This window comes from Grampus griseus (genome assembly GCF_964374135.1).
Source record: "Grampus griseus genome assembly, chromosome: 5".
Classification (NCBI taxonomy): Eukaryota; Metazoa; Chordata; class Mammalia; order Artiodactyla; family Delphinidae; genus Grampus; species Grampus griseus.
In genome coordinates, this window is record NC_138998.1 from 66,807,972 (window position 1) to 66,832,162 (window position 24,191).

Here is a 24,191-nt window from a genome sequence, read left to right on the forward strand (position 1 = left end):
TATTTAAAGCTACCAAAGATTTAATAAAACTGGTAGAGTCACTTATTGTTGGTGGATTGTAAAGACCCTTTTAGAAATCATTGATGGCAGAGATTAGGCGTTACAAAAAATAGTCGTACCATATGACTTAATACTTTTGGAATTTTTCCTGGACAACTAACTTAACAGAAAGAGAATTATGTCCCCATCTGTATTCTTAGAAGCATTATCTATAATAATGAAACATTATAAATAGCAACCATCTAATTGTATTCAAGTAGTTAAGATATAAAATATTCTCAAAAAATATAATTTTAAAATGATAATTTTAAACACTATGTGCCAATATTCAAGCAGGTTTATAATATACCACTAGCCACAATTGCTAAAATGAAAATTAATTAAACTATGACTTAAAAGGCTGTAAAATGATTTCTATGTCGATATTACTATATTTTCCTACAATAAATAAAAATGATAAAGCTTTCTTGTGTGAGCTGTTGCTCCTGAAACATTTTGTGTCTAAGATTCTCTATGGGTCTCTCACCTAACAAAGAACCCCAGATAATTAATTCTCTCATGAATGTTCTTCAGTGATCTGGATAATAATGATGATGATTCATCACACATGAAGTTAAGCTATTCAGGATTATTCTGGATCCCAGTGTCAGAGCCTATAATGTTTATATAAAAAGTAAAAAATGTTCATTTATAACTGCTGCATTTTTCAGTGGGAGTTAAACCTTTTTTAAAGCTGATGAGAAAACAGACTTCACTTTAACATTTGATTACAATTTAGAAAGTTAAGAGCAAAGGACTGAAGTGTATATGCCTTTTAAGAAGACTTAGTGGATTTGTTCTGAATAGTTAATTGCTTCTGCTCCTCAGAAGCTAGTGTAAAGAGAAAAGACTGAACCCCTTGACGTAAGGCAGTGTTTTCCAAAGTTAGTTCCTAAGAACACTACTAAGACTCTTTATAGTACTGCAATTCATTATTTTTACTCCAGGCACAGATAGCCTATGTTGGAATACTAGTTTCTGTGTAATCTAATTCTGTGACCTTGGAAAAGTCACTTTAACCTCTCTGAGCTTCAATTTCTTTCTATTTAAAGTAGGCAAAAGAATACCACTCCCTCATAAGGTTGTTTTAAAGTACTCAGCACAGTTACTGGCATATATATGTATAAACATATTAAATGCTCAATGCATGTTAGCTCATTATTATTACTTCCACACGATTTTCACAGGTATTATTTGACAAAGTCTTTTATACTCAAGTATCATTGAAGTCTGGGGTAAGCAAAATCAATCAAGTTAGTTTAGTTCAGGGCCCCTTAGATTCTTTAATATATTAGTATTTGATGTGAATATCTGCAAGGGGTTGGAATATAGTAGGCAGGATTTTTTCAAATATATTTGATTCCAGATTCTTTAAGTATGGAGCATTTTGTGGGATTCATCTTCTGAGGCATGTGTTTTGGGAAACATTATGGAGGAAAACATAATAACATTGTCAGATGGATAGAATCAAAACAATCAATTAAAATAATGTTTAATCTAGGAGTGATGTGGAAGTCTGTCCACCAGAGTTGCTTGAGTAACTCTCCTTTCACAGAAGGCTGTGTTCTCAGTGGTTTAATATGAATGGTATCAGGAATATGGAGTGACAAATGCAGCTACTGGACCAGATGATGTGTGCTGAAATTGCATTAATATTACATATAACCCAGTTGGATCTGTGTACATCCAGTGGTAACAGAGGTGTTGTTTACTTGGATTCTATTCTGGGCCAGCTAATGCTGAAATTCATAGGTGATATCTATGTTCACATTCATACACTATATGTAGGGGTCTTTCTCTGAATTCTGAATTCATTGACAAAGCATTCTATGTACGTTGCCAAGATGACAGGAAGAGGCCAGAGCCTAGAATGAGAAGAGTTAACAGGGGTAGGTCTTTTGACAGCTGCACAAATTCATCTAGTCAGTTAAAGCAAAGTATTAAAGGAAAGGCAGCTAATGTCAAAACGATAAACATAAGTTTTATAATAGCAGAGTTGTAGGGATTCAGGCACGGTGTAAGCTGAACTTTATGAGAACCTGCCAAACCTGTTGCCAAAGAGGTTGTACCATTTTACATTTCCGTTAGCAGTGTATATAAATTCCAGGTGCTCTACTTCCTCACCTACTTTTGGAGTTGTCAAACTTCTAAATTTGGGCCATACTAGTAGATAGGTACAGGTATCACATTGTTTTTAATTTTCATTTCTCAGATACTAATGATATATGTATTACATTACCATGAACACTTTTTCATGGACTTATTTACCATTATATAATAGTTCTTCTTTTTGTGAGGTGTCCATTTGTTATTGGGTTGTTAGTGATTATATCTATATCTATATATCTTTTCTATATATAGATATATGTAATATATATTTATATAATAAATATTTAAATATTTAATATGTAAATATTTTTATGCAGTTTGTGAATTTTTTCTTTTGATAAGCAGAATTTTTTAAAATTTCATGAAGTCCATTTAATAAATTTCTTCTATTATAGTTAGTACTTTCTAAATCCCATATTAGCAATGTTTGATTTATAAAGACTTTTCTTCTATATTTAGGCTTATGATCAATTTCTTTTTTTTTTTTTTTCCCCACACAGAAACCAGTTGTTCTAGCCTCATATTGAAAGATCCCTTCTTTTTGTATTGAATTGTTTTGACAACTTGGCCAAAAATAAATAAATAAATAAATGGCTCTATGAGTGTAGGTCTATTCCTGCATTCCCTATTGTGTCCTATTAATCTGTTTGTGTATCTTTAGTCCAATACTACTTTGTCTTGATTAACAGCTTTAAAGTAAGTCAAGAAATCATATACTTTATGTCCTTCCCTCCATTTTTTTCTTTTCCAAGATTGATTTGACTATTTTAGGGACCAAATATTTTTTCATATGGATTTTAATATCAGCTTGTCAATTTCTACATAAAGCTTCCTGCAATTTGATTGGGATTGCATTAACTTATAAATTGATTTGGGGAGAACTGAAATTTTACCAATATTGAGTTTTTTAACCCATTAACATGATATAGCTCTCAATTTATTTAGGACTAATTGAATATTCTCAGCAATGCTTTTTTTTTTTTTAGTTTTGAGTGTACAGGTCTTGTACACATATGGTTAAATTTATCACTAACTATTTTGTTGTTGATGCTATTATAATGATATTTAAAATTTTTCATTTTCAAATTGCTCATTGATAAAAAATAAACATGAAATTAATTTTTTTATGGCCCTTTGACTTTTCTAAATTCACCAAAAAATAGGGTTTCTGTTTGTTTTATTTTTTTGGCATCTTAGCATTTTCTACACACTTGATCATGTCACCCACAAATAAACAGACTTTTACTCCTTCTTTTCTACACTTCATACTTCTGATTTCTTTTTCCTGACTATTTCACTCTTTTGGACCTCCAGTAGCATAATCAGCAGAAATTGAGAACAGCCATCTTTGCATTGTTCCCTATCTTAGAAGGCAAATATTCAGTTTTCATGATACGTATGATGTCATTTGTAGGTTTTTGTAGATAACCTTTATGTACATGAGGGATTAATCTTCTGTCTTTGGTTTGCTGAGAGTTTTGTTTCATTTTGTATTGTTTTTATAATGAATGTCTATTGAAATTTGTCAAATTCTTTTCTTAAACATTGAGAAGGTCATATAATCTTTCTCTTTAATTCCGCTAATGTTATACTTTACATTGATTGATTTCAAAATGTTGATCCAACCTTTCATTTATGAGATAAACCCCAACATCATCATGATTTATTATCCTTTTTTATATATACCTGTATTTATTTGCTAATATTTTTAGAAGATTTTTGTTTATGTTAGGGATTTTGCTCATATATTTGTTCATGAGGGATATTGGTCTGTGATTTTCTTTTCTTGTAATGCCATTGACTAGTAAAAATGTCATGTTGGCCTCATGATATGTGTCGGTTGATGACCCCTCCTTTGCTATTATCTGAAAACTTACGTGTAAAATTGTTATTACTTCTTACTCGAATATTTGAAGGGCATACCCATGAAACTATCTGGGCCTGTGTTTTCTTTATGGGAAAGCTATAAATTATGAATTCAGTTTCTTTAATAATTATCTGGATATTGTTTCTTCATGTGACAATTTGGGGAATTTGTCTTTCAGAGAAATTTTTCTGTTTCATCTAAGTTGTTACATTTTTGGCATAATTTTTTTACGTTATTTTTTATCTTTTTAATGTCTGCAGGATTTGTAGTGATTCTCCCTCTGTCATTCCTGATATTAACAATTTATGTTTTCTCTCAATTTGCTCATGACTCAAGAAAGAGGTTTTCCAATTTTACTGATTTTTTTCAATGAACAAAGGTGTTTTCATTTATTTTTCTCTATTTTGTATTTTATTCATTTTACTCTGATTTTTCTTTTTGCTTACTTTGCATTTAATATGCTCTTCTTTTCTCTCAACTGAAGATGAAAGCACATCATTCATTTTAAATAATCCTTTTATCCAATATAAACATTCAGAGCTATAAATTTCCCTCATAAGACCACTTTAGCTGAAACAAACAAATGATGAAATCTGAAGTTTCCTTATCATTCAGTTCAAAATATTTTAATTATCCTTTTACTTATTTTTGACCCATGGTTTATTTAGAAATGTGTTACTTAATTTACATATTTGGGAAGTTTCCAGATAACATTTTTTATTACATTATGTATTAAAATGTATTTGAATTTTAGAACTGACTATTTTCTCTCAGTCTTGATAATTTTTGATATTTCATATTGTCATTTAAGTCTAGGTAATTTTAAAAAAATCAGCAATGGATATTAAAAGGCAGGGAAAGGGTACCTCTGACTTAGAACTACCTGGGAAGACTGTACAGTGAAGTGGAAGGAACATGGGATTTGGTGCTAGACAGACCTCAGTTCAAGTTCAGGCTCTGGTGCAGACTGTGTATATGAACTGGTTCAAGGCTTCCATTTTTCTTTCTTTTGATCCCAACTCTCAGTGTGTCTGTGAGACTGGAGGGAGCAAGTAACACGTACTTAGCACAGTGTGGCACATTTGATTCTAATTTCTAACTTAATTCCTTCATAGCCAAAAAAATATAGTCTGCATCATTTCATTTCTTTTAAGTTTATAGGTGCTTCTTTTATTTTTTTAATTCCCAGCAGATTGTCTATTTTGGTGAATGTTTCACATGCACTTAAAAAGGATGTATATTCTGCAGCTTTGGTGATCTATAAATGTCAATTAAGTCAATTGGTGATCAGTGATGTTCAAGTCTTATATATGTTTATTGATTTTTTAAAATCTGCTAATATTTCATCTTTTGAGAGAAAGCGGTGTTTAAATTTTTACATAGAATTATGTTTTTTTCTAATTCTCCGTTCAGTTCTGCCATTTGCTTCACATTATTTTGGAATTGTGTTTTTAGATACATACACATTCAGGATTGTTATGTCTTTTCGATGAATGGACTCTTTTAAATTATGACACGTCTTTTTTGGTTAATATTCTTTGTCTGATATTAATTTAGCCACTCTAGATTTCTTATAGTTAGTATTTGTATTGTATATCTTTTTTCATTCTTTTGTTTTATCTATCAATGTCTTCATAGTTAATGTACATTTCTTATAGACAGCATATCATTGGGTTTTGATTTTAATACTATATGATAATTTCTGCCTTTTAATTTATATGTTTAATCCATTTGTCTTTAATGTAATTATTAGTATTATTGGCTTCAAGTCTACCATCTTACTATTTGTTGTCTACATTTACATCTATTGTTTGCTTTTTTCTCCTTCCCTGCCTTGTGGATTAATTGATAATTTCTTAGTATTCTATTTTATCACCTCTTTGGCCTACTGGCTTTACCTCCATGTTTTTTTGTTTTGTTTTGTTTTTTCTATAGTGTTTACAATATTTATCTTGAACTTATCACAATCTGCCTTGAATTAATCACTTTACATATTTTATAAGAACCTTAAAGTGGCATACTTCCATTACTTCTCTCCTGTCTTTTGTTTTATTGTTATAATACATTTCAGTTCTGCATTTATTATAAATGCCACAATACATTGCTATTATTTTTTGCTTTAAATAAGTATCCTTTAAATACATTAAGAACTGAGAAAAAAGATTTTTATATTTATTTACATATTTTCCATTTCTGGCACTATTCATTCTTGGTAACATTTTAGTCTGAAAAACTGTTTAGTATTTCTGGTGGTGCACATCTGCTGGTGACAAATTCTCTCAGCTTTGTTTTAATCTGAAAGTATCTTATTTCATCTTAATTTTTATATTTCAACACTTTATTAAGGAAGTTTTCAAATACATGGAAGATTTGAAAGAATTATACAATGAACAATCATATATCCTACCTAGATTCTATCATTTTGCTGTCTTTGCTTTATCACATATCTATCCATCTATCCATTCCTGTATGCATACAGTAATGTATCTTATTTTTGATGCCTTTAAAGTAGTTACAGACATGAGTAAAAGTTATCACCTAAACCTTTAAGCATCTTATATTATCCAAATTTTAATATTTATTTACATTTCTTTTGATTTTTTTTGAGGTGAAGCTTGTATAGAGTGACAGATTGCAAAACACAAATGTATAATTTGACGATTTTTAAGAAATGCGTATATATGTATGTGTGTAACCTAAAATCAAGATATAGAATGTTATCACCATAGATAATAACCTTTCATTCCTTCTCCTTATCAGTCAATCCCTGCTACTCCTACCTCCCCCACCACTGGCAAGGCAATGTTCTGATTTTCCTTATCAGAATAGATTATTTTTTCCTCTTCTAGAACTTAGTGTACCTAGACCTATACAGAATGCACTCTTGTATAAAGCTTCTTTCATTCAGAAAATATTCTTAATATTCATGCCGTTGTATCAGTCATTAGCTCCTTCTATTTGCCAAGGAGTGTTTTTTTTAAAAGAATATATCACAGCTTATTTATTCATTCTCTGGGTGGAGGACATTTGGGTTGTTCACAATTTTGAATAGAGCTTCTGTTAATATTCTTATCCAAGTCTCTTTATGGACTTTTATTTTTACTTCTCTGATCTGAATATCTACTGTGGAATTACTGGCTTAGTTTTATCAGAAACTGTCAGACGTTTCTTCCCAAGTGGTAGTATCATTCTGCACTCTCACCAACAGTGTATTCACATCTTTGCCATTTGGTGTTGTTAATCTTAGTTTTAGCCATCTTGGTGAGTTCATGGCGGTAGCTCACTGTAGTTTGTATTTTTCATGTCACTGATGACTAAGATACTGCGTACATTTTCATGTGCTTATTAGTCATTGGTATCTTCTTTTGTGATATGACTATTCAAATATTTTGTTCATTTTATAAGTGAGTTGTTTGTGTTTTCATTATTGATCTTAGCAGTTCTTTTTTCTATCCTGGATACCAGTTCTTTGTCAGATAGATGCTTTGCAAATACCTTCTCCCAGTCTGTGTCTTGCCAATTCCTTTCTTCATTGGTATATTTTAGTGAACAAAGGTTATTACTCTTGATGAGGTGTAATTTATTAATGTTTTCTTTAATGGTATTGTGTTCTGTGTTCTAAGAAATACCCCCAAGTCATCAAGCTTCATCTTTTTTTTGGGGGGGGGGTCTATGATCCATCTCCAATTATTATTATTTTTAATGTATTTTGTGAGGTAGGAATTGAAGTTTAATCTTGTGTTATATGGATATCCAGTTCCAGCACAACTTGTTGGAAAGATTTTTATTTCCTCATTATGTTGCTCTGGTGCCTTTCACTGCATACGTAACTTTAGGTTGGAAGTGTTCTTTTTCTTTTTATTCTTTCAGCCCTTTGAAAGTGCAATTCCATTGTCTTATGGCTAATATTATTTCTAATATGAATCAGGCAGGGTTTTCTTGTTATTTTTTAATCATGTTTCCCTTTGTGTACACCCCCTCTCTTTTTCTTTGGCAGGTTTTAAGATTTTCTCTTCTTCATTGTTTTTCAAAACTTACATCATGATACACTTTGCTGTAGTTTTATTTGTATATATCTTCTTTAAGGTTCTTTATACTTCTTAGTTCTGTGAGTATATTTTTTATTTAATTTGAAAAAACCAGCCATTATTTCTTCAAGTATGTTTTGCTCATTTTTTCATTTATTCATCCTTTCCTTTTCTTCTAGTACTTGTTATATTTAGGATAGACCCCTCAGCGTTGTCCCACACGTCACTGAGGTTCTCGTTATTTTTTTTTTCATCCTTTTTTCACTCTGTATTTCACTTAGGATGGTTTCTGCTGACTATTTCTTTCTTGATATCTAATCTGCAATGTTTTTAATTTCAGGATTTTCTTTTTCAGTTTTTGAATTTATATTTCTCCATCAAAATGTCTGTACTGATATTTCCTATTTGCTCTTATAATGTTCACGGTCTTTTTTTAAATTCAACAGATATATTTATAATACTCATTTTAAAGTATTTATCTCCTAATTCCACATGATAGCCATTTTTATTGGCTATCTTTCTTCTGATTATGGGTCCTTTTTTTTGGCTTTCTTTCTGTCTAGTTGTGTTTTTTTATTTAATCCTATACTGGACATTATAGATGGTACACTATTGACTGTCTGAATTTTATAAATGCCTGTTAATTTTTGTTCTAGCAGGTAGTTAATTTACTTGCATAACATCTTGCTTATTTGAAGCATCTTGCTTATCTTTCTAGAGTAGGTCCAAACTAGGCTTCTCTCTAAGGCTAGATTGGACCTATTTCTAAGGCATATACTATCTGGGGTCTCTACTTAATACTTGGGGAGCTAAATAAAGTTTCTTCAGTCTGGGTGGTCTTAACTCAAATGTCTCTCAGCCCTGTATGTGCTCCTAAGTTGTTCAGTTCCCAACTCTTTAGCAGTCATTTCTTCCCTGGTGGTTTTTCTTTCACTGGTAGCTCTTCCTTGCCTGACTCTGAGAAGTGTTACCCTTTGTATTTTTCCAAAGACTTGTGGATTTCTAGAGCTCTTTGTCTACATAGTTTTCTTCTCTCCAGTACCCAGGTCTACAAATGCAGTAGTCATGAACTCTACTTTTGGTTTCCTCGCTCAGTGTAAATACTGTGTGTCTGTGTCACAGTCCCCAAGGTGCCATTAGGCAAAAAGCCAGGGAGATCATGAGCTTACCTTTTTGTATCCTATCTCTCACAGATCACACTCGTACACAACCAGTTGTCCAAATTTGAAAAGTTGTTATTTTAGATATTATGGAGAGAAGGCTACCCCAATCACTTCTCTAAGATCAGAAGCTGAAGTCGAAAATGCACAAATTTTAACACACTATGATAGCCAAACAAATCAGATGGTTAGCTGGAAATCTGGGCTCTGGAGCCTGCCATTACTATAGAATTGCAAAAGGGATGGAGGGAATTCTGATTCAGAGAGTAACAGCAGAGCAAATCGCTAAATTTTACTCCCTCCTGAATCAGATTATCAGTGAGATCAAAGATAGAAGCAGTTTAGGAGTCCAATTTGGTCAAATTACATCACCCCTTTTGATTGGAAACCCTTTGGTCTGGGATTGCTCAGAGGATCAATGTGGGGCAGACAGAAAATGTGGGCTAAGGGTCATACTTTCCCTACAAGCCGGCAAAGCTGTATATGAAAGCTTTTTAGAGCACTTCCTGAATGTGATTCAAACCATTTAGGAATTCAGACTTGTGAATTATTTATCTTAAGAGTTCCATTAGTTAAATAACATTAGGAACTTCTTGATATCATCAAGATGGTCCAACAAAATACAATCTGTAAATATGACACATATAATTGTATGACACAAAATTAAAAAGCTCTACTAGAAATAAAATAGGCAGTAGTAAAATGAATGTGGCAGAGGGAAAGCCATGAGTATAATTTATCTCTTGACCACTAAGCAAGGTAACTATTGATATTTAAAACAAAATCCATTTCAGGTTAGTGAATCCACTGACCTCTTTTATTTTTCCTTATTGTGAAATGTCCACCCAGAGGGAGCCAAAATTACTGAGCAAATAATGAAGATGACAGTGGGAATTAACCCAGTATGTTGTTAACATGTACTCAGAAATACCAAGGACACAGCAATTTTCATGCCAGCTACTCAGATTGATCTTAGTAAATTCTCATCCACTGCACTGACACAGCTTCTGGCATTTTATCATGGGAATTTTCTTATTTTAAAGCACCATTGTTCATGGGATGAGTACAAGAGTACCTAATAATTCTGCACTGCTGAGTCCTAGGCTGTATCTGCATCAGAATTAGTAGCCAGAATGTAGGATAATGAACTCGAAACTTAATGATTATTCCCTTTAATAAGAGAACTTCAGACTCCACTCCAGGCTGCTCAACATTTTCCCCTTAGAATAGCTACCTGTTTTAAAAGGGATTTTTCCACTAGTGTATGATCAATAATTGAACTTCATTGTAGTGTTGTGTAAAGATCTCTGAACTTTGGAGTCAGGAAGGCTTGATAACAATCCCAGCTTTGAAGAAAATTTTTCTATGCCTAGTCCTGGAAAACACTTAACACCTATGATGTTCACGTGCTCAAAGGGGCCTTTTCTCACCACCATACCAGATATACCTCTCCTGCCCCAACCCCTCCCCTAGGTCACTCCATCACATTATCCTGGTTTATTTCCTTTATAACACTGATCACTGTCTAAAAGTAACTATCTTATTTATTTATTTCCACATTTACTTCCCTGCATTAGACTATTAGCCCTAAGAGGGCAGAGACCCTTCCTGTCTTATCTACCATTATAACCTCGACAGCTTCTAGCAAATAGTAGATATCAGTAAGTAATTGTCAAATCAACTAATACATAATTTACGCCATTTCTGCTTCAGATCCAGTAAATATTTTATTCCATCTCAAACTCTTTTGTTTCATTTTCACAAGCTAATAAAACAGCCAAATGAAGTTACTAATACATAGTATATATAGTACTAGATTTATTTTAAATATCCCCAAAGTGTGTAGTGTTATATCAAGAGATGCTTATTCAGATCCTAGAAATTCTCGGGATAAGATGGATGAAGAAGACATAGTCTCTACCTAGAGGACTGTAAATGTATAGTTTAATGGGGAGTGAGAAAGGGTAGAGAAGCAGGCTTGTGGAATGTGTATCCTAGTAATGTAGATACTTTCAGGGCCAAGCATACTCAGCATTTGGTGGATACCCTCATTTTCTGCTCAATGATAATAAGATTTTTGAGGCCTATTGTCAAATATAAAGAAAAAGGAATTAAATTTCTTCCATATGGCACTGGACAAGAGGAGGAAATTAAGACTGTTATAAACACATTAAAATGTTTTCTCAATTCAACTGCTCCAGCATTAAAATTCTACCAATATCATGGGCTGATCCAGGTAAGAGATGCACAAACAGAGGATGGAGTTACTTTTCAAAAATGTTTTTGAGGAGATTCAGTTTGTGAGTTTAATTGGATGACCTTTTAAATTCTTCTCAATAATAAGATGCTGTTTTAATTTGTATATCATCAAATTCTATTCAAATCATCTAATAGTTAAAAAACACCTTCTATGCCAGTTTCTGGAAACAAAAAGATAAATATGCCACAGTCTAGTATTAAAACATAGTGCTTAACCTCTACCATGTTATCTTGTTCGCACATGTAAGTCAGGTTCACGGCTCAGCTGCTTGGCGTAAACAGCTATTTACAGGATGATGGGTCACCGCAATCACCACGTACAAATCAGTTTGTTTCTTTGTTGTTCATTCCAATGCTAGCTCCAAGATACACAGTGGAACTGGCGTGTGGTTTTGGAGCCACAGTCCTACTGGTGGTGATTCTCATTGTTGTTTACCATGTTTACTGGCTAGAGATGGTCCTATTTTACCGGGCTCATTTTGGAACGGATGAAACCATTTTAGGTGAGTAATGAAAGTTTGTTGTAAATCTCCCTACTGTCATCTTTAGAAAACATGTTGGCTCTATAAAACCTAGGTTAATTGGAAGATGTAATTAGACTACCTTTTGTTTCAGCTCTTGCTATTGAAAATCTTCCTAATGCATATTATTCTGCTTTCTTGGGTCAATATGTGATTTAGTTTAGATCAGCACTATTCAAATAGAAATATAATGCAAGCCACATACGTAATTTAATATTTTTCTAGTGGTCACATAAGGAAAAGTAAAAGAAAAAGTGAAAATAATTTTAATAATATATCTTATCTAATTTAATATATTCCAAATACTATCATTTTAGCTTGTAATTAATATTAAGTTAATAGAGATATTTTAGTCTTATTTTTGGTACTAAAAATCTTCAAAATTCAGTATGTATTGTATTTTACACATATAGCATATCTCAATTCAGACCAACTGCATTTCAAGGGCTCAATAACCACTTGTGGCTTGTGGCTACTGTACTGGACCCTGCATGTCCACACGCTTTGTAACCACAGGTGATCCATGTACCAGAAGCATCACATGGGAGCTTACTAAAAGGAGAATCTAAAGCCTACTCTGAATCAGAAGCTATATTTCAACAGTATCCCGAAATGATTCATATATACACATTAAAGTTTAAGGAGCACTGTTCTAGTGCATATGTGCCTGGTGACAAGAATGAAACATTTAACCTATAGATTCTTAGACCCATCCCATAAAGATTCTCATTGAGTGGGTTTGTGGAAGAGACACAGAACCTGTATTTTTAATGAGAGGTGATTTTTATAATTAGGCAATTTTGAGGCAGATTGATTCATTGAATCTAGGTATATTTTTAATTGTAGATATTTTCAGGTGTACATAATTTAGACAGTTTCTCAAGGTTTTGCTCAATTTATAATTCTAACATATTAGTGAGTGACATACTAGGACAGGAACTAGAAATTTTCTGCATGCTATTATTGCCAGCACATATGACTGAGTATTTGCTTCCTGATTCTGTTAATTCATAGTTGAATGAGACAAACCTCACTCATTCTCCACTACAAAATCTGAACTCAGTGATATGAGAGGAGAAGACACATCAGATGAAATTTTCAATTACACCTTAAAATAGTCATTTTGCCCGGAGACCTGTCACAGGTGGGATATCATACTGAAATCTGTCAGCTAATTTATATAAGTAAAAAACGAAAATGTCAAATATTCAAAAGTTCGATTTCAGAAAAAAATGCAATACTATTGAGGAACATTCCTAATTTATATTGGATCTGTGTTTTCTGTTTTTTAATTTTTGCTAGATGGGAAGGAATATGATATTTATGTATCCTATGCAAGGAATGCTGAAGAAGAAGAATTTGTATTACTGACCCTCCGTGGAGTCTTGGAGAATGAATTTGGATACAAGCTGTGCATCTTTGACCGAGACAGTCTGCCTGGGGGAAGTAGGTATTTCAGATGAATATAGGTGATGCTACACTTAAAGGCAGAGAAGATCCTTAGCTTTGGGTCATGTACAAGAGTCATGGTACAGCTGTATGTTGGCATCTTTGGACATTTAAATGTCCAATGCTTTGATGTAATAGACAGACTCTAGGAATAAATCTACATTGTAAGATGTAGACTATAAGTACAGTTTATGGTATTAAAATATTTTCCCAGGTAAGCTTTAAAAACTTAGTGTCAAAAAAGTGTAGATGCATGGTGGATTAGCGCTCTAAGTACCACAGCTTTAAACATTTTGTTTAGTCACATTTAGATTTTTAGAAGGTTTAGCTAATATGCATTAATCTGCCTCTAATTTTTTCGTAAAGACTGAGTTTAAACAAAACACTTTTATAAAGACTGAGGTTTACTCAATTTTACTAAAAATGAGGTGCAGAAGAGAGTGCATGGAATCCTTCTTTATATTACTTACTGATAGTAAGTAGAATGTTTCCCTGTGGCATTTGCTAATATCCTTTTCTTCACCCTTGTTTTCTGGCAAACCAGTGCTACTCAAATCCCCCCTTTCCTTGTGTCTGTTTCTTCCTTTCTATCAGATTACACATTTGAGATAAGCTTAACATTTTACAAAGGCCAGTATATTCTATAGGTTTTTAAAAAGTTAGAAATGCTGAATGATTTTAAATAAAAGTATACCTCTAATTTTCAGATCCAAACAGTAACACATAAAGTGATTGATAGTACATTTGAGTCTGTTTTATAAATGCACTCCTAAGTAATACTCCTAAACCCATTGTTAAACTCCATACTGGTAAAAATGCATGTAATGTCTCTAATCTTTACAACAAACTAATTTATTTTCTCCCCCTAAAATCCTGTTTAATCACTTAACATGTTTTTTAAGGTTACATTGGTAATTAAGATAAAGAATAGACATTAACGTTTATTCTTATTTTGAATTAGCTGGATCACTTACTGTATCTCCCCATTCATCACCCAAAAGTCCATCAATGCTTCTGTTCTACAGCAGATGTCTCTTTCAGTATAATTTTGCCAGGAAATGGTGACTTGACTATATAGTTAAAGGATAAATTCCACTCATTTTAAGGCATAAAATCCTAAATAATTTATTTATCTATTTATTCATTCATACAGCCATTCAACAGATATTTACTACTGTGTGAAAAGTTATATAAAGATACATAGTAGAACAACAATGTAAGACCCTCCAGTAGGGATTGATAGTTCTTTGAAGAATTCAGGTTCTACATAATTACTCTGGCATCTTGCTTTTGACGGTTGATCCTTGTGGTCTTTTGCATTCTCCCTGCTGTTCTCACTCAGTCCCCTTTGCCTCTGGGTCTCTCTCCCTGCTTATACACAGTCAGCCTCCAGGAATACTGCTTGGAGTAGGCAATTACTTATTCCTGGATTCTCCTCTAGGCTGCACATGCTATTTTAATTGCAAATCTTTCCCCACTGCCTCTGTACCTGCGAAGATTAAGGTGCAAAATGACGGCTTAGGGGAGTATTGTAAGCCATGAAATAGCTTTCCATAACACTGGTGCATTCCCTGGAGTCGGCTTCTATCTGAACCCCAGGTAAAGGATTATTCAGTCCTTGATAAGCAACCTCAAGGAGATAGATTATTCCCAAGAATTTAGTGATAGGAACTAATCAGAGCCCTTGACAACAGAATAAAATTACACTGCACTTCCATTTTCCCTGCGTTTTCTTCTTCTTTTTGGACATGAAGAAAGCATTTGCCTGTTAGCGAAAGCACACACATCAGCTGGCAGCTGCCGAAACACATGGCTTCACAGTAATGATAGGAGTTTAAAGAGAAAGATTCAGGGACTAATTTAGACTCCAGAACAGAGCAGAATAGAAAGCTGAGCTGAGAATGTGTTACCAGCCAAAATGCCATTCAGTTGACTAGATTTTCTTAATTTCCTATTCCAATGACATAGTGATACTAGTCTGAGTCGAGGAGGTGTCTGGCAATAGAGAGAGAGTTTCAAAAAATGAAGGGTTCTACTCTTGCTGTCCTGTGTTAGTGAAAAATGAACTTCTATGACTTTGACTCTATAATGTATATTTTTTGAATGCTTACTGGCACTAGAGAGTTAATACATGGGTGTCTTTGGGGAAAAAGGGCTCAGGAGCTGATTTTGCTGGGCCACGACATGTCACACGGTTTGAAGAAATTGATTTCAGTACAACCCACTCATCCTTCACGTCCCGAATAATGCTTTTGAAGACCAAGGTCATAGAAATACATTTTGGCTTTAGGCTTGTTTAGAACTCTTTTGGGGTTGGAATATGTACATATAGATTCTGTTCCCCGGAGGAGAGTGACATTTTGTGAACAGAGTGATTGGGACTAAGGACTAAGTGTTCTTCGTAAAAAGTTTCACCTCAGTTCTCAGTCTGTTACCCTAATTTCTTTTCACTTGCTCCTCAAGCCCTGTACCTTGGGGGAGTTCTTGACCAACACTAATCCCCATGGTGTTTTCTTTCCCAGTTGTCACAGACGAGACCTTGAGCTTCATTCAGAAAAGCAGACGCCTCCTGGTTGTCCTAAGCCCCAACTACGTGCTCCAGGGAACCCAAGCCCTCCTGGAGCTCAAGGCTGGCCTAGAAAACATGGCCTCTCGGGGCAACATCAACGTCATTTTAGTACAGTACAAAGCTGTGAAGGAAACGAAGGTGAAAGAGCTGAAGAGGGCTAAGACGGTGCTCACGGTCATTAAATGGAAAGGGGAGAAATCCAAATATCCGCAGGGCAGATTTTGGAAGCAGCTGCAGGTGGCCATGCCAGTGAAGAAAATTTCCAGGTGGTCTAGAAGTGGCGAGCAGGGTCTCTCCTATTCATCCTTGAAAAATGTATGAAAGGGCCAGTGAAAGGGGTAAAAATATCCAAGGGTACTCCAGGAAGGAAGAATTCCCCCTTCTTTATTCCCAATTGATTGCTTCATGGACAGAAAAAAATTCTATGGAAGCCTCCCCATAGAGACAAATTCAGGGTGACTGTAGGAAGAGCTGTTCTGCTTCCTCAGGCAATAGTAAGGCTTAGAATGCTAGTGCCACCTCCTGTCACCAGCGTCTGATGTCACTATGTTCTTTGCAAAGACCTGGTTGATGCGAATTTCCCCTTCTGCATCCTGCATTCCTACCCCTACTCATCTCTATCCTCTCTCTCTCTCTTTTGAAATAATCTTAACATTATGGGGCAGCCTTTGCTGTGGATTTAAAGACCCCTTAAAGATGAGTCATCTGTTAACAGGGTCATTATGAGTTTCCAAGTATAGTTTTCTTTTTCTTTTATTTTTACTCATCCATTAAAAAGGTAATCAGGGCCTAAATTTATTTTAGCTATGGATAAAAACTCTTTTGCTCATTCAGCTGTATCAGACACCCTCATAGCAAGACTGACACCACTTAGGATGATACAAAGCAGAGTAACTGAAAATGTTCCTTAGACAGCAATTGGTTTAAAGGGCTTGCCTGAATTGCCTCCTACTATGCAACCCATGTCCTCTATCTCAGGTAATTGATATCATATTTGTCAACTTGAAAAATGTATAGTAATTTTTATTAAACTCCCGATTATCTGTAGGTTGACCCATACTTATCATTCCATCTCCCTACCTACTGCATCTTGTGTCAGTCATTGGGAGTTTGCAGGTGGTTCCTCACTTGGTTCAGTCAGATAGGAAGCTTCTCTTAATGGTGCTAATACCAAGTAAAATAACAGCAAAAAGCTTTTAGGGCCTTTTCTGTCTTATGAGAAAAGCACAGAACAGGGTGTTTGTCAATTTGTCTTTTAATCTCAACCTTGCTAATGTGAATATTAGGAAAGTCATTTCTCATTTGTTTCTGTCTCCCCATTGTAAAGTGTGAAAGTTAGACTTAGTGACCTTGAGAGTGCTTTTAGCATGAATATTCTAAGAGCATTAACTGGACCCCAAGCATTTTTCACATTTTATTCACTGGTACAGTTAATACACTCACTCCAAACAAGTCAGTCTGAATAGTCACTGTTAATGAAACATGTTTTAGTTTGTTTTAAGTAAAGTTTTACTGTTCTTAAGACTTGGAAAAGTGAAAACTAAGTCCAGAGTTTACAGAGTGGTGAATATCTATGTTACATATAGAGTTTTAAAAACATATGTATGTATATACACACAAGAATTATATATGTATATATATTGCATATATATATACACATGAATTACATATATATACATATATACATACATGAATTGTATATATTATATATATAAATATATATATATACATACTCACACTATATATACACATACAGACATATGACTTTAAATAGTCATTGGCACAATATTAAGAATTACTGGAACTCTTATCCAGTTTTTAAATTACCTTCTTTACTGTAATATTTTTGTGTCAGTGTTTTCTGTACATTAATATTTGTGAATTTACAGCTCACAGAGTGGTAGTTGTTGTTAGCTTTTGCTCTCCCTAAATTAGTATAAATAACTTACTACTGCCACAGTTGATCTGGGTGCAACGGAATCTCTTGTGCACAGAGCTTCCACGGTCACTGCTAAGCAGTAGTCAGCCCTCTGGCATTAACTGATCATTTACTATGTTCTGAGCACACACACTTAGAAGGTAAGCTATATTAATCTTAGTGCTCAACTACTGGAGAGATAAATCTCTATTTGGACTGTTAAGTAATACAGGAAAAGAAAATAAAAATACCTATAAATAAGACTGGGTATCCTATGAAAAATGAGAATTCATAATTTAAGGAGATCCTTATCTTAGTAGTATGAATGTTGATAAGCAATTCTAAAACTATCTACTACATTTGTGTCCTCCTGAGGTATTAAAGTCTATTTAATAAATCATTTTTCTACAGAGGAGTTAACGATTATTTTAAATTAAAAAAAACCTTCATGAATCATTGACCATAAGCCTATGGTATGGGGTCACTCTTGGATCTAACTTTTTTAGCCTTATTAATGCTTTACTTTATTAGAAACCACAATTACTCCTCTTATTAACCCTTCACTCACAAGACCAGAGGAGAGCTGACTTCAGATAAGATTTGAATATCAATTCTAGGATGAATTTTAGGTAAATGAAGGACAGCCCCGTTACCAAGGGGCTGTTCTCTTTGCCACTGCTGCATTCTTTTTGCACTTTTGGATTTTATATTTACCCCAAATGCTGTTTGGTACCCCTAGAAACTTCTTGTCCTATTTATATTCCTGTATTTGGTACTGAAATTTTCCAAATGCTAAAATCTAAAGCAACTCAAATCTAAATGATATGTCTCATATTAAGATAATTTTGTTTCAAGATTTTTTTGTTTTATGTCCCAGAAGATGCCCAATACAGATTATCTGAGTGAGATGGAGAAACATAGTTTAGAGAACAAGAAGAAATCGCTCTCTAATGTTAAAAATAAAAGTATCTAATGTTAAAAAGAAAAACCTTAATGGTTTTAGATATATGATATAAAGACCTTCTGCACCCGTTAACAAAAAACCATGATATATAGAGTGTCTAATTACACAGTCATATAAAATTATTTAATATTTTTCTGCGTTGTAATTTAGATGATTCCCTAGGAGTCTAATAAACTAGGACTTCATTGTATTGGGGAACAAGAGCATTACTCCACTTGTTAATTATCTATTTTCTTTCCATAGGTTTTCATATATTATCTTTTTTATTTTATTCATAAACTTTTGTATTTTCCATTTTCCAATGATTTGTAAATTTGTTTATTTTAAAAATAAACCATTTATTTTAAGCTTTGAATTTTATTTTGTGCATGTGTTTTATGTCTTTACTTTCATGTTTGGGCATAAGAAATGAGAATACAAAAATTAATTATACACTTAGAAAAAGAAATGTTATGAGACATTAATTTTCTCTTTCTGAGAAAAATCTGAGAAAACCGGGAACTTCAACTCAAGAACGTTTTTTTTTACATGTGAGTAAATGAGTTACTTAATTAAAATGGGTTGATCTAGTATACCAGACATGTGTGTGTATGTGTGTGTGTGTGTATGTGTGTATGTATCTGTGTGTGTGTGTGTGGATTGAGAAAGAGAGAGAGAATCAGAGGGAGAGAGAGAGAGAGAAGGAGAGAGAGAGGGATGGGGAATAGAGACAGAGAATAACAGAGAGGCAGAGAGAGAGAGGAGAGAGTTTTAAAATAAAGACACAAGCCTATTCCTTTTTTGTTCAACTTGAAACTTGGGCAGTTTACAGTAATCTCTTACCTTTTATAGGTTTTAATACAACCCTAAGGCAGTTGCTTTGAAAGGAGATCAATTAACTAATGCTTTGCCGTTAGTTAATAGGTGATAATTGGAATCAAATATGCATTTCTATCACAAATTTCAAACAAATCAGTGATAAATATTTGGAAAGGCATTTTCTTTTGAGTTAATATTAAGTCTGTAGTGACAGGAAAGACTTCTTGCTCTTTTAAAAAATGTCTTATTCATTTATTCCAAGATTATTTATTGGATCTCTATAACTGAGCTGGTTAGCTTAGTAAAAATTTTCCTACTGAAGAATTTCCCAGCTTCAAACCAGTCTCCAAAGAGTAGACTTAAGATCAATGGATTCAAGTTACAAGAAAACAATTTCTACTCATTTAAGAAGCAACTGTAAAGCAAAGCTAAACAATAATGTATTTCACAGTCTTTGGAGATATTAGCCCCACGGCCATTACTAGAGATGTACAAGCAGAGATTTGATGGATATTATTGAGATTTTGTAAAGGGTTTTTTTGCACTGTATAAGTAATGATGATCCTGAAGTTGCTTCCAACTTTGAAAATGACTTACTGGAACACAGTGGTGACTATTTTCAGTATCAGCAGTTTCAATATCAATAGTTTGGATATGATGGCTACCTGGCTATTACTGACCCTATTAAAACTTTTAAGATGTATTTTTCAGTCACTCACTGAAGTTACTAAGTCTTTGACACAAGTAAACTTGCAGTATAACAGAAGAGACATGTTCAGCAACTTGTCTATTTCTCTGTTTCTACTCAAGGGATATGAGGTATTTTTAGCATGGGCTAACAGATTAAGTATTCCAGTAGTATTTTTTAAACTGAATAGACAGAATTTTAAAAATTAAAATACACATTTTAAGATGGTTCTGTAAAGTTACCATTAGAATCAATCATTAGTCTATACATTATTTTTATATGTTCTTTATGTATTATTTTTATTGTTATAAACAATATATAATATTGTTATTAACTATAATAATGTTGTTATTCAATTTTGTATTATTATTATTGAATAATAATTGAATCAAGGTGATTAATTCAAAAGTGCACCATGCACTAGATATTTACCTATAGGTATCAATGAATTGTCTAACAGTCCTACAATTCTGCTCTCATTATGTGCATTTTATAGATGGATGAACTCAAACTTTTATAGATATTACAATAAATGATTATATTATTAAGATAAAATATTAAGATAAATGGAGAAACCAATATTTGAATTCAGATTCATCTTCCAAATTAGGTGCCCCCATTTTTTTTATCTGTACTTCAAGTTTTAAGAGAGAGAGAAAGAGGTTTGCTACTCTTTCATACACCAGTAAACTAGACAAAGAACAAATTTACAGCCCTAGTTTTCTTTTGGTTTTCTTTCTACTTTCAAGTTAATACCAAGGAGATTACAACTTTTACACGCCGGAGTGTTCTGGAACAGTGAAGAGCTCTAGATCAGAAACTGTGACTTCAAAACCAATTTAGTTACGACACCAGAAAACTGATCTTATCCATCTACAGCCACACCTCAGTTTTGTTTTGTTTTTTGAGCCAAACAGAATAAACGACCTAATTTAAGATGCCCTCGCCAAATAATACTCAGCATTAAAAAATAGTAATAATTAACATCCTCAAATATGAAGTTTGACAATATGGAAGATAATAAAATAGGCCATAAAGGAGGCAGTTTCCTTCAAAGTACTATGTGAATACCCCTAGGTATAGCCCAACCCTTATCTGAGAAGCATATCCTATATCCATTCCTCAATGTCTGGAATTCCACAATTCATATTTGGGTTTTTTTTTGGTTTTTTTTTAGCATTACCCTCTCTCAAATGCAAATCCTCCATTTTCAGGGTGAGGTACCAAAATTAAAAACAAACAAAAAAAGCCATAGGCTTTAAAGACAATTTTCTTGAGAGGATCTAAGACAATGTTTTATTTTCAACAGTGGTACCATCATTGGACAGAGCAAACATTTTTCTAAAGTGACTATTTTGAAGTGAAACACCCACACCCACACTCACTCACACTCCCCCCACACACAATTTGAGTGCACATGTTCCTTTTGTTGAAAAACTATCCATGTTATCTAAGGGTTATATCATATTTATCATGATACAGGAGAAACAGTAGAGTTCCTACCCTTACATTCTCAGATTTGTGAAAGGCAGCAACATAAAACTCTGAGTAGCACCAGAGAGGACAAAGGAGTTACCAAGACACACACACACACACACACACACACACACACACACACACACACACACGCGGGCTTTGAAGATAAGTGAAAATTTAGATTTATCTTTTAAGAGTGCAACAAAAATTGTCTAAAACACTTAATGCTCTTGATAAAACCAGTCAAAAGTTCTTAAACATTGAGCATGTTTCATTTGATTTTCCTTCAAATTCATGTTAAGTTCATCAACTGGAAATAAATAATCTTGTAAAGAGCACAGTTCCTTCATTCCCTGTCAAATTCATGATCCAATTCACTGAAAACTTCCAGCTTGTCTTCACAGGCTGAAAAGTTTCTCTGTCAGTGTTTTACCCCTGGCCTCAAAAGCATAGGTACTCAACCTCATGGTCTGTCCAAAGTACCTGTTTTCAGAGTTGTCAATGGCTGCCATTTATAAATTTGGAATGCCTTTCCTTTAGAAAATCACATTGTTTAAGCTCCTAAGTCTCACAGTGAGTTAAGCACTCCATTTATCTCAAGAACTTTCCAGTGAGTTCTGTCCAAATTCACCTCAATAACTATTAGAATTGAATGCTTCATGCAAGGTCTCAACTTATTGCCTGATTTTTAACAGTCATTTTTGTCATCACTGTTGACCCTTTAATTGATTTCCAGGCCAATCCTTCACACATACACACAAGAAAAAAAGAAAGAGTATTTTGGTTGACAACATGGTCGATACTATGAACTGTCTGCTATATCCAAACATTTTAAGTAGCAAGAACTATAACTCTGTGGATCTTAGGAGGTAATAATGCCCTATTGACCTTTGCTGATAAGACTGTGTCTGGAGCATTATGTTCAGTCCTGTTCAGGGTACTATTTTTAGGAGACACTTATATATACTGAATATTATTAAGAGAAAAATTATAAAAGTGGGGAAGAGACTTGATACTGCATCATATGGAGAATAACATAAAATTCATGAAGTCATTTAATCTAGAGAAGAGAAGAAAATACAATGAGATCACAAGAATTATGAAATATTTCAGATATTTTAAAATGTCAGATCCAAGACCACTGGACAAAAGTGGAAGGAATTTCAAAACAAGAAATTATTTACCAACGGAGCTGAAATTAGCTGCTTTTAGAGGTGGTTAATTCCTCATCCTTAAAGGTAGCAGATACTTTGCAACCATTGATAACAGTAGTGTAGATGAGATTCCTTACCTGGGTAGATTATTTAACACTTAGATCTTATATTCTCAAGTGTTCATTGCCTGTCCTTTGCAGGATTGTCAACAATGAACTGAAACCTATATAAGTTTTCACTAGGCATTGTCCTATCTTTCCATTTTCCTATAGATACAGTGGAAGCAGTTTTTGACTTCATTCAAAGGAGCCGGAGGATGATTGTTGTCCTGAGCCCAGATTATGTGACAGAAAAGAGCATCAGCATGCTGGAGTTCAAACTGGGTGTCATGTGTCAGAACTCCATTGCCACCAAGCTCATTGTGGTTGAGTATCGTCCCCTTGAGCATCCACACCCAAGCATCCTGCAGCTGAAAGAGTCTGTGTCTTTTGTGAGCTGGAAGGGAGAAAAGTCTAAACATTCTGGTTCTAAATTCTGGAAGGCCTTGCGATTGGCTCTTCCCCTGAGAAGTCTGAGTGCCAGCTCTGGCTGGAATGAGAGCTGCTCTTCCCAGTCTGACATCAGTCTGGACCACGTTCAAAGGAGGAGAAGTCGTTTGAAAGAGCCCCCAGAACTCCAGAGCTCAGGGAGGGCTGCAGATGCCTCTCCAGCTCCAGACACGATGTCCAAGCACAGAGGGAAGCCCTCTGCAGCCTGTCGCTGCTGTGTCACCTACTGTGAAGGAGAGAGTCAGCTTAGGAGCAAAAGCCGGGCAGAGATTCATACCCAGCCCCAGTGGGAGACACACCTCTGTAAGCCTGTTCCCCAAGAGTCAGAAACTCAATGGATACAAAATGACACCAGATTGGAACCCCCTGCTCCCCAGATCTCTGCCCTTGCTCTTCACCATTTCACGGATTTATCCAACAACAATGACTTTTATATCCTATAATTACTGTGTGGTGGGGGGTGGCTGCTATTTCTACCAGCCCATTTTGTTTCATGAACCTATGGGAATAATTGACATTTTTATCATCTAATGGACTATCAGATTGTGTCCCCTTTATTGATTTTTAAAAACAATTTATTTCTAGGAGACAAAAGATCCGAAGGACCCGAATCCAGACTTATTGCCTCTAACGGCCTCAGAAGA

General features: G+C 34.1%; 1 protein-coding gene across 1 annotated transcript in view; it reads left to right on the top strand.

The window, feature by feature from the left end:
* The window catches only part of IL1RAP (interleukin 1 receptor accessory protein), a gene marked incomplete at its 3' end in the record, with an annotated part of 124,327 nt that extends 100,337 nt beyond the window's left edge, over positions 1–23,990 (top strand). Inside the window, exons 9-11 of the mRNA XM_082655107.1 lie at positions 11,822–11,965; positions 13,286–13,429; positions 23,272–23,990. Coding sequence (XP_082511233.1) covers positions 11,822–11,965; positions 13,286–13,429; positions 23,272–23,990 — 1,007 coding nt within the window. The remainder of the gene's footprint in view (positions 1–11,821; positions 11,966–13,285; positions 13,430–23,271) is intronic.
* Positions 23,991–24,191: the final 201 nt, after the last annotated feature.